Below are 10,375 nucleotides of genomic sequence, written 5' to 3' on the forward strand. Positions count from 1 at the left end.
TGGGAGATTAGGACGCAGGTTCCGCCAGGCTGCTCCTCTCCACACTCGGGGTGTCCTGGCCCCATCCTTGGCCCAGCCTGGGGGAGCTGCTGCTGGATCCACGTCCCACGGTAATTGACCTGCCTGTGGTTAGCGGGGGAATGAGCCACAGGGCTGGGCACATGGCCACAGTCCTGCAGGAATAGCTGCTCCCCGGGGTCCTGCTCATGCAGCGTGAGAGACAGAGGAGGGTGTGAGACCAGGGCCGCTGGCTGCATGGCCCGGCTCCCTCCCCACTTACCCCACGGCAGAGGCAGCTGCTGCTAGGAGCAGCCAGTTCTTGCAACAGAGTGTGATGGCGGCGGTCCGAGCACAGGGCTGGGAGCCAGGAGTCGCATCGCCTCATTCTGCCTCAGCCCCTCGGTCTGCAGGAGGGGGGCAATGCCCTCCCGCTCCTCAGGCATTGTGAGGGTCAGTGCCGGGCTTTGCTCCAAAGGCCAAGGGTCAGACGAAACTATCCCTAAGAACCATTCCTCTTCCCCTGCTGCAGCCTGCGCCAAGCCCGTCTGCTCCAAACACCACCAGAGGAATTCTCCTGGCTCAGGACGTTTCCATGGGTGGGTCGCTCCGATGCACACCCCTAAAGCAGAGCCCGGGCTTGCACTAGTGCAGCTCACGGGGACATTACCGGGGGAAATCACTGATGTCATGAGCTACTCTCAGAGAGCGACACTGGTGCAACCCCCCGATGTTTGGCCTCCATGTCGGCTCCTTGGGGCAGGGACCATCTGCCTGTTCCGTGTTTGTACAGCTCCTGGCACAAGGGGCCAGGACTGGGGCCCCTGAGCGCTGGGAGAATACAACTGATGGCACCACCTAGTGGCTGCTGTGAGCTCTATCACTGCCACCACTGGCTCTTAGTTTATCTGAAATACGCAAGTTGGTAGAGCAGGCCTGGGTGCACCGCCTCCGCCCGGCTAACGAAGGCCCCACAATTCTCCTCATCACATGCCTCTTATGCCCCCCCCCACTCCAGCGTGACTGGCAGAGCCCTGCTACGGGCTGAACGTCACCCGCCAGCAGGGGCCGAAGGGGGGTTATTCATGGCTCTCTCCAGGTCCCCCCACTGTCCGGCCATCACGCCCCGCTGGGGAGGGGAGGGGAGCTCAGTCTCTGCCCCTGGTTTCTCTCCAAACTGCAACATGGAGACTTGTGTGCTGAGCCCTGGACCGAGGCCCACAGAGTCAGCGCATCACGGGCCCCCAAATGACAACGAGCAATTTGGCCCCCTTCCCCCTGTGACTTGACTTCCCTCTTCATCGAGCAGATGGGAAGCTCTGTGGGGCAGGGGCCATCCCTTTGTTCTGTTTTTACACCACCTAGGACGATGGGGCCCTGGGCCATGACTGGCCGTTCCCGCAATACAAATCCCAAACCACCACCACCATCTTTGTGTGGGGCATAAAAGGCCAAGGGGGGCGGAGTGACTTCTCCACATGGCCCAGCACAGACAGGAGGCACGTGCCCCGGAGCCCTGCCCCTACCCCTACCCCACAGCAGGGACTGCGGACAGCGTTTGAAATCAAAGAGCCATTTGATTGTAACAAGGCAGCAAATGTTTCAGGCCCAGCATGTTTGTATCTGCGGTAAAGGAGCGAGGTGATGGAGTAGGGAAGTGCCCAGCCCGCCTGCCGAGAGTCTCTCGTTGCAAGCTGGTTTGACGTTCATGACAAGCGGGAAGGACGAAGAAGTCACGCACTGGCTGCGTATTATCCAGCCACCAGCTCCACGTTAATAATCAATCCGCTGGCAAACCGGCTCTCTGGCCGTGTCCTGTGGCAGCCCCTTGTGGCCACTGTTGGCAGCACACAATACAATTGGAACAGCAAAGGGCTTGCTTCTCTTTGGGACATTGTGGCGTTTTATCACCCGTTCCCGTTGCAGAGACGCCAGGCCAAACACACGGGATTTGCAATCCCAATAGAAGAGACAGAGGCAGGAAGCGTTATCATCCCCCGGGTACGGACGCGGGAGCCACGAAAGCCACACAGCGAGTCCGTGGCAGTGCTGAGACTCAAATCCACATCTCCCGAGTCCCTGCCCGGGGCCCCGCCAGCCTGCCTCGCTCTGCAGCAGTGTCCAGACTACAGCTGTGTCATGTCAGGTGCTGCACAGACCACAACCCCTGGCCTCCCTCCCCACTGGCGCTGGGCCCTGCCGAGCGCCCAGCAATGGCCGCGGGAGAAGGCGGGGCAGAGGGCAAGTGCTGCTGGAGCTATACTAAGCAAATGCACCTGTGGGCTGTGGTGAGGCCAGGCCAGGCATCCCAAGGTCTCTGCTGTGACATAACCTGCTCAGAGGCTCCTGTCTGCAGCCGGGACAGATTATAACGCGCGGCTCCCTGCGATAACCCCTGTAAGCCCTAAAGCCGCTCCAGGCCTTGTCTTGTGATAAGAGGGCTGGGGAAGGTTAGATAGAGGCCTGACGGCGGCACGTGGCAGGCAGGACAGGGGCCTACGTCACGCGGGGACCAGGCTCCTGCGCCCGGACCGGGCGGCTCAGGGCTGCAGCTGCCAGGCGCTATTCTTGCCGTCTTACGTAACGGCTGCCGAGGGCTCCTGGTGCTCCGGGCACTCAGGGACGATGGTGAGAGCTGCAGCATCGGCCCCAGGTCTCCTCAGCCCGCCCGGTGCACTAGGGAGTGGACGTGGCCCCCAGCACCATTTGGGGGCCCCCAAATCCCCAGGGCTTGGAGTGGGGCTGGTGGCCACTCTTGCCAGTAGGTCCCGCTCCTCTCTCAGCCAGGACGGGGGCCCAGTGGCAAGGGGTAGCCGTGCACATGGGGCAGGGATGCGCTGTGGGCGGATAGGAGGCCCCAGGGCTCACACTCCGGCTCCCTTTGCTAGCCCAAGACTCACCTCCGTGCCTTCCCCACGGAGACACACCCAGCAGAGCGGGTCAGGGGAGGAAACGACCCACAGGCTGTCAGTGGGGCCTTGGAGCCTTCACCCCACAGCAGCGACAGCAGCAGGACAAGCTCCCCACACCCTGCCATGCCCCCAGCTCAGCCTGCCCCTGAGTCTTGTGTCCCGGGCCTGCTCCCCCTTTAGCTTCACCCCCAAGGCCCCCAGCAAAGGGACCCAGTAGCTCCCAGTGGGACAGTGGCCTTAACTGCGGAGACACCTGTCTGCTTGGGTCTGGACTGAGACCCACCTGACTCGTGTCACACACAAGGCTTGGGCCACTTAGCCATGCAAGGGTCACAGCTTCCAGTCTGACCCATGCTGGAGTTGAACTAACAGCTGCTGTGGGACCCACCCTCTGCTGGGACCCCACGAGCCGCCCTGGCCCCTTCATTCGGGAAACAAAAACTTTTCAAAAGCAAGAGGAAGGAGGGCTGGCTTCCTTTGGGAGGCGGGGCCTGGCCAGCAGCACTGCTCTTGAGAGTCCTTGGTCAGTCTGGCCCAAAGCAGGTGAGCTGGGTTCAATGGCCCAGGCAGGAAACGCAACTGCACCCGGGTGTTTCATTTGCAGGTGCAATTGTGCAGATCTGATACTTCCCTGTACAAGCGACCCATTGTGCATCTGCTCAGCGGTTTGCACGGCACGTGCAAAGAAAGCTCCAAGTTGCACGCCCCAGGCACTTTCTCCTTCGGCCCCCAGAGCTCTGAGCTGGGTCGCGGTGTCCTGCTCTCCGAGCGAGGCGAGTGTGAAAACACACCAAGGAGAGTGTGGTGGCTCCCAGCACCCCCTTCTCTGGCTAAGGACACCAAATCCCACACACGCCTGCCTGATCCTGCTCAGGGCGGCCAGAGCCGTTTTAAGTAACAGTTTAAATTAAGATGCCTTGGCCGGCTAAGCCCCCAGCAACGTGCCAGCTGTCACCGCTCGGGAGCCCGGGGCAGAACCCGCTTTCCCTTGGGGAGGGGAAAGAAGGGAAAAGGTTCCCTAGGCCTGAGTGTCTCAGGGAGCGTCTCTGCCCGGCTGGAGCAGCGCTGAAACCCCGAGGGCCAGGGACGGAGGTGGAAGATCTGAGTGTCCCCGGATAAGCCCTGGGAGGGAGAGAAGAGATTTCTCCGTGCCGGGGCCGAGAGGCGAACGCTGGCTCAGTATTTCCAGGGATTTCCGAAGCTTCGCTGGACCAGACCCAAGCAGCAGCATCCCCCAGCCTGCAGGGACCGGCAACAGGTGCATCAGGGAAGGGGCAGGAGACACTAATGGCCAGGTAGGCAGGAAGCTTGTGCCCCCCCCCCCCTCAGGGTTTTATTTCCCAGAAAATACGGGAGCGGTGGGTGTCAGCCCACTAGCTGCCAGCCCTCCCCTTGCACCCTGCTCGGGACTTGTGAGAGGGAGTGCCGTAGGCTAGTGGTGCACCGTGAAAAGAAGTGTGTCCTTCCAGCGTGCTCCAGGGTGGGCGTAGAGGGGGATGATTAGAGCAAGGGCTGCCGTGAGCCGGTCACACATAGGGCTGGGGTGCGAGGGAGAGCAGCAGAGAACCAGGCTGCCCCCAGGCAGAGAACGCTGGACTGCACGGGCCAAGGGGCGGCTCAGAGTCGGCTTCCCCTCTTCCCTCCAGGCTGGTTCATGTCAGGGCTGTGCTAGCGAGGGGTCCAGGGCTCCCTTTGTCCCCCATTCCCCCCACCTCACTAGAGCTCTGGGCATGGGTGCCCAGAACAGTCCCGGAAACGCCGGGGCAGCTCGGCTGCAGCCGTCACGAGTGATCCCGTTACAGACACACAGAGAAATGCAGCAAGATGGGTGCAGGGCCGTTGCACGCTCTGCCAACTTCCCGGGCGGGGCCTGGGGGCTTCGGACCTGGTGGTCTGGTGTCTGCTCCCCTGCCCCAGCAGGGAGGGGACCTGGCCCTGGGATTTAATTTACCCCTTCAGTGCTGGACTTGGCCCCAGCTCTGCCTGGGAATGGGCTTTGCAGCTGCCATGTTCTCCTGCGTGGGGCTAGGACGGGGGGCGGGGAGAAGCGTGAGCCCCCCCCCCCGTTCTCCCTCCTCTGTTTAATTCAAACTGACAAGCAGGTGCTTTCAGAGCTGGACACATGGGACAGCAAAGGGTCTCTGTGCCACTAGCAGTGTACGGGACAGACGCAGGACTTTGGGGCGCAGAGAGTTAGCCCTGGGCTGGGGTCAGCGCTGCTAGCCAGCTGGGTAGTGGCCTAGTCTGCTGGGACCTGGGCACAGCGACACTCCCTCCTCGCCCACCCCTAGCAGGAGAGGAATCTGGGTTAAGAGATGCCAATGGAAGGGGCAGTTGGGGAGGGGCCCACAGATTCCCCCCTGCCCGGCTGGGTCCCCCCATGGCACGTGGCTCAGAGGCTGGGCGCGGGGCCCTGTTCTGCATCCCCAAAGCTCCCGAACTGCCCCCAGCCCTCCGCGGCTCCCGGGTGATGGTTTTACGGCCAGCTCTGCGCCTGGGTCCCAGCCTCGGTGAGCTGCTCGGGGGTGAGGGGTCTAATCCCAGTTTGGTCTCGAGGGCGAATGGAGCCATGTGCCAAGATCAGCCTCGAGCACCTGTCAGTCCCGCTGCCCCTGCAAGCGGCCCAGAGAAGCCAGGGCTCCCCCAGCCTCACCACAGAGAGACCGGTCCCTGGGCAGGGGTGGGGGGTCTGGGCCTGGCCCAGCCTCACTGACCTAGGCTTGCATTGCAGAGTCATCACCCAGGGGTGAGGGGCGCCCAGAGGCTCCTGGAGCAGGGTGGGCAGGTGGTGCCGTGCCAGGCTCTCCTCGCTCTGAATGGGCTGCGTGACAGATGACAGCAGTGGAGGAGAGCGTGCTGCAGACCTGGAAGACCAGCCTGGATGCCTCCGACCCAGAGCTGCACTACGAGGAGGAGGAGGAGACGGAGGAGGCAGAACTCTCTGACACCAGCAGCATCCTCTCCGACGACTCCGTCTACCCCTGCTACGAGCCCGCCCCAGCCGCGGATGGTGGGCAGGTGCTCACCTTCTACCAGTGCTGTGCCAGGAACAACGCCAAGCTGCTGCAGGAGACGCTGGCGCGTGGGGTGAGCCGGGAGGAGGTCACGGAGCTGGATATCAACGGGAGGGTAAGCATTCCCGCGCCGTGGCACGGAGCCCCTCGGGGGGAGACCAGAATGACTAGCAAGAGGATTCCTAGTGAGGCGGCTGGACACAGACCGACCCTGCGGCTCCCCTGGCTCCTAGCCCACACTCCGCACCGTCTCCCGGCCAAGGCTGGAGCCAACCCCATGTCCTGGCCAGGTGCATCGTGGGAGGGGCAGAAAGAGTTCCCAGCACTGGAGGCGGGAGACGGGGATTAGACACACCAATCCGGCACAGCCCGGAGGCAGACTGGATGGACCCTTGGTCTGCCCCTTTACCTCGGATCCTGTTGGTTCTCAGCACCAGAGCCCAGCCCTGTAACTTCTCTCGTGCCACAAACCATTTTCCCAGCATGCACTTTGGCAGCACGGGAGAGGGTAGGTGAGGCTCTGCAAGAGGGGCAAGTGCCATGCGGGGGTGGGCGGGGCGGGGGTACGGAGGGGAAGACGCTGGCGTTCACTGACACACTGGTTCTGAATGCTCCTCCCCAGAATGGGCTCGTGGTGGCCTGCTTCAAGGGCTTTGTGGACATCGTGACCCTGCTGAGCAAATGCCCCTACATAGACATCAATCACCAGGATAACGACGGGAACACGGCCCTCATGATCGCTGCTCAAGCAGGTAGGAGCTGCGGTGTGCCGGTGCTGGAGCTGCACACAGGAGCTCCCCAGAGTACAAGGGCATGGAACGCTCACTGAAATTAGAGGGCAGTCAAACAGGCAATGTCCAGTTATCCTGAAGCAGTGAGTTCCACAGGTTATTACAAAGACAGGCCTCTTTACAATAGCAGTTTTAAAACCATTAAGTCATTTAATTCCAAAGTTAAGGTTCCTATAACAATGTCCCCTTGGGCTCAGAGCAGCCCCTGCCTGAGCGGTGCTGTATGTTGGACCAGTTCCTGAGCTGCTGTCAATGACCAGAGCTCCACAGAAGTCAGTGAAGCTACAGTGATTGACACCGACTGAGGATCTGGCCCATTACGTTGCACATTTAGGGCCTGATTCGCCTCTCCCGAAGCCAGAATAATTCTACTAACTTCAGCTTGGCTATTCCCAATCTACACCCCAGTCCTGGGGGAAGAGAAGCAGGATCTTACTAAGGTAAATGGGAGGAAAACGTGATCCAGGTTTCACCCAGCTGTGCTCCCAGCAGTGTAGGAAGCTGCACGCTTGGATTCTTTCCTGGTTTGCCTGCAGAGGGGCTGATGCATTTCATTTCCTAGGATTTTAAAAAGTCAAACACGTGCATGATCACTCTGGTTCACTCCCCTGTAAGCACCGCACTGGGGCCTTCATGGACACCGCCCCAGTCACACCGCTAATGCACGCAGCCTTCAGCGAGTGGGCGCTAAATACTCATTTCTTGTTATGTTCTGCAATTCTAATGCAGCTTCTCTCTCCCTGCCTGTCAAGGACACGTCACGGTAGTTAACTATCTCCTGAACTACTACCCCATGGTGGAGATCGAGAAGCGGGACGTGCGGGGCCTGACGGCGCTCATGAAGGCGGCAGTGCAGGGGCGGAAGGAGTGCGTCACCGCACTGCTCCTGGCAGGTGTGTGGCTTTCTCGGGTGTCTCAGGGAATTGCTGCGCAAGGGCCGAGCTTAGGGGAAAAGAGTTTTTTGACTCATTTGAAAATCCCAGTAAAGATGAGGCCATTTAACATGCGTTAGCTCAGCCCCCCACGTAGGGGTGACCTTGGCCGGCTCACTCACGTTAAAACTGACAACTGCCTCGGCTGCCGTAGGATTTCCACCTGGGTCAAATACACTTGTTTCCTCGGCTACATCTTCGCAGCCAGAAGGTGTGTTCACATGGATCGCTCTCGCCGTGTGAAATCTGAGTGAGACAAGATGCTGACTGACCTCAACGTAGCCAGTCAAGGTTATTCCCAGGGCAGGTGCACAGGGTTGACCTCAACTAGCTATTTAGGTTACGTGTACACCAAAACCCCCCTGCGGCCGTGAGTGTCAGAGCCTGGCTGTACTGACTTGGGCTCAAGCTACGGGGCTAAATCAGCAGTGTAGCTGTTCGGGTTCAGGCTGGAGCCCGGGCTCTGAAACCCACGGCGTGGGGTGGGGCTCAGCGCCCGAGCGAGGACAGCCACGCTGCTTTTGGACAGGTACACGAGTGAGCAAGCTTTAGCGTAGGTACCAATAGCACGGAAGCTTGGACCTTCATTCTGCTCGCAGAGTGTGCTGCCCCAGCTTCAGACGCATCGGGACCTGCGCTAGCTAGCTTACCGCTAACGTGGGTCCGTCTACACTCGCTGCAATCACACCTTCAACTGCAGCGTAGACGGGCCCACGACCTCTTCCCGGGTGCTCGTTCAACGCAGGGAACACAAGTGATGGGTTAGATCCGAGCCCTGGGGCCCAGCAGTGCCTTGTTCCTTGTTCTCTGCTGCCATCCAGTGCTCATTCAATGCTCCATCAGCAGATCTCAAAGCACTTTACAAAGCTGGCCCGTCTCATTAACCCTAATTTTACAGATGGGGAAACTGAGGCAGAGTGGTGCCGCGACTTGCCCGTCGTTGCTCAGCAGGCCAGTGGCCAAGCTAGGAGCATAGCCCAGCCTATCCGCTAGATAACACTGCTTCCTTCAATTTTGTTCTAAAACCATTTTCCCATCCACAAAGTCTGTGATGAGGCCGTTTGAAACAGGCCTGCTCTCGTGCCCAAGAGGTTCGCTTTTATAACGGGCCCTTTCTTTACCCCCTGTGGTCTCAGGGGCTGACCTGACAGCGGTGGATCCGGTCCGGAGGAAGACAGCCTGGGAGTGGGCAGGTCTGACTGGGCGCTTCGAGACCATTGTGCAGATCCGGAGCATCCTGCAGCGGCCCCGAGCCGAGCAGTTCAGTGACCAGTACCGGCCCGAGTGGCCGGCACTGCCCGAGTTGGTGGCCAAGGCACTGGCCACTAAATCCAGGCGCAAGAGGCTGTTGGAGAAGATCTGCTCCACCTTCAGCATCAACCTCCCGCATGACCCCGAGGCGGACGGGGTGATGGACCACATGGTCCGGATGACCACATGCCTGGCCAGCCCCTTTGTGGCTACGGCGTGCCAAACCATCTGCCCCGGGAGCCCCCCCGAGGTGGGCAAGCAGAGGCTGTCAGTGCCGGAGATCCTCAAGGAGTACACGCCGGATCCTGATGCCAAGTCTGAGCTCGACTCGTCCTCCTGCAACGGCCAGGCTGTGTCAGAGACCCACGTCCTGGTCCCGTACCGGAGCCCCTCCGGCATGCTGAGCTTCCTCCCCCTGCGGCTACTGCGCAGGAACAGCGTCGTCCCCGGGGGCCACATCCCCAAAATCAAACTGGTCAAGGCCACCTTCCCCCCGGCCTGCCAGGAGAAACCGCCGCGGTCGCGGAAAAACAAGAACACGCTGGAGCTGCCCAAGTGGAAGTACAAGGAACTGAAGGAGGAGAAGAAGAAAGCGGCTGAGGCGGAGGAGAAGCAGAAGGAAACGACGACGAAAACGAAGACGAGCAAAGGGAAGAAGTCATAGGGGAGGGGGTGCTCCTAGGATGGCAGCTGGCCATGGGGGTCAGGCCCCAGGGACGCCTCAAGGACACGCTCGCCCTGTCTGCTGTTTGGGGGGCTGCCCTGCTCTGAAAGGGCATTTCACCAAGGGGCAGATCAGAGAACGGCCGGTGGGCTCAGCAGTGAGAAAGAGACATAGGGAGCTTCAAACTGCATGTGAACGATCAGCTAAACCCCACCGACAACCCCCAGCCCCAGTGCCCCCCAGGCCCTGCCCAGCCTTAGGGCCCGGTCTGTTACCCACTCCCCTGGGCCCTGCCCAGCCCCACCGCCCCAGTCTGTTACCCAGAACCCCCCCGGGCCCTGCCCAGCCCCACCACCCCAGCCTGTTACCCAGACCCCCCAGTGACCTACCCAGCCCCAATCAACTAAACCCCACCGAGAACCCCCAGCCCCAGTGCCCCGCAGGGCCCTGCCCAGCCTTAGGGCCCGGTCTGTTACCCCGCCCTCAGGCCCTGCCCAGCCCCACCGCCCCAGCCTGTTACCCACTCCCCCGGGCCCTGCCCAGCCCCACTGCCCCAGTCTGTTACCCAGAACCCCCCAGTGACCTACCCAGCCCCAATCAACTAAACCCCACCGACAACCCCCAGCCCCAGTGCCCCCCAGGCCCTGCCCAGCCTTAGGGCCTGGTCTGTTACCCACCCCCCCGGACCCTGCCCAGCCCCACCGCCCCAGCCTGTTACCCAGAATCCCTTGGGGCCCTTCCCAGTCGCCCCGTTCCCTGTTACCTCCACCCAGGGCTGATGCCCAGAACTAGCACTTTATGTTATGAACTTCCC

At 61.0% G+C, this 10,375-nt stretch overlaps 1 protein-coding gene across 1 annotated transcript; it reads left to right on the forward strand.

Annotated features, from left to right (window-relative positions):
* Nucleotides 1-5,661: 5,661 nt before the first annotated feature.
* ANKRD33 (ankyrin repeat domain 33) lies at nt 5,662-10,048 on the forward strand. The gene is made up of 4 exons (XM_024110394.3): nt 5,662-6,038; nt 6,546-6,675; nt 7,467-7,607; nt 8,783-10,048. Exons 1-4 carry the CDS (start codon nt 5,742-5,744, stop codon nt 9,559-9,561), a joined length of 1,347 nt encoding a protein of 448 aa, XP_023966162.2. The 5' UTR covers nt 5,662-5,741; the 3' UTR covers nt 9,562-10,048.
* Nucleotides 10,049-10,375: the final 327 nt, after the last annotated feature.

The sequence above is a fragment of the Chrysemys picta genome, chromosome 22 (genome assembly GCF_011386835.1).
Source record: "Chrysemys picta bellii isolate R12L10 chromosome 22, ASM1138683v2, whole genome shotgun sequence".
NCBI classification, from domain to species: Eukaryota; Metazoa; Chordata; order Testudines; family Emydidae; genus Chrysemys; species Chrysemys picta.

What these genes read in the sequence shown, in the direction of transcription:
- ANKRD33 (XM_024110394.3), top strand. Translation starts at nt 5,742, where the DNA reads ATGACAGCAGTGGAGGAGAGCGTGCTGCAGACCTGGAAGACCAGCCTG. An exon ending in CATGATCGCTGCTCAAGCAG is followed by an intron (nt 6,676 to 7,466) that starts GTAGGAGCTGCG and finishes CTGCCTGTCAAG; the next exon opens with GACACGTCACGGTAGTTAAC. An exon ending in CACCGCACTGCTCCTGGCAG is followed by an intron (nt 7,608 to 8,782) that starts GTGTGTGGCTTT and finishes CTGTGGTCTCAG; the next exon opens with GGGCTGACCTGACAGCGGTG.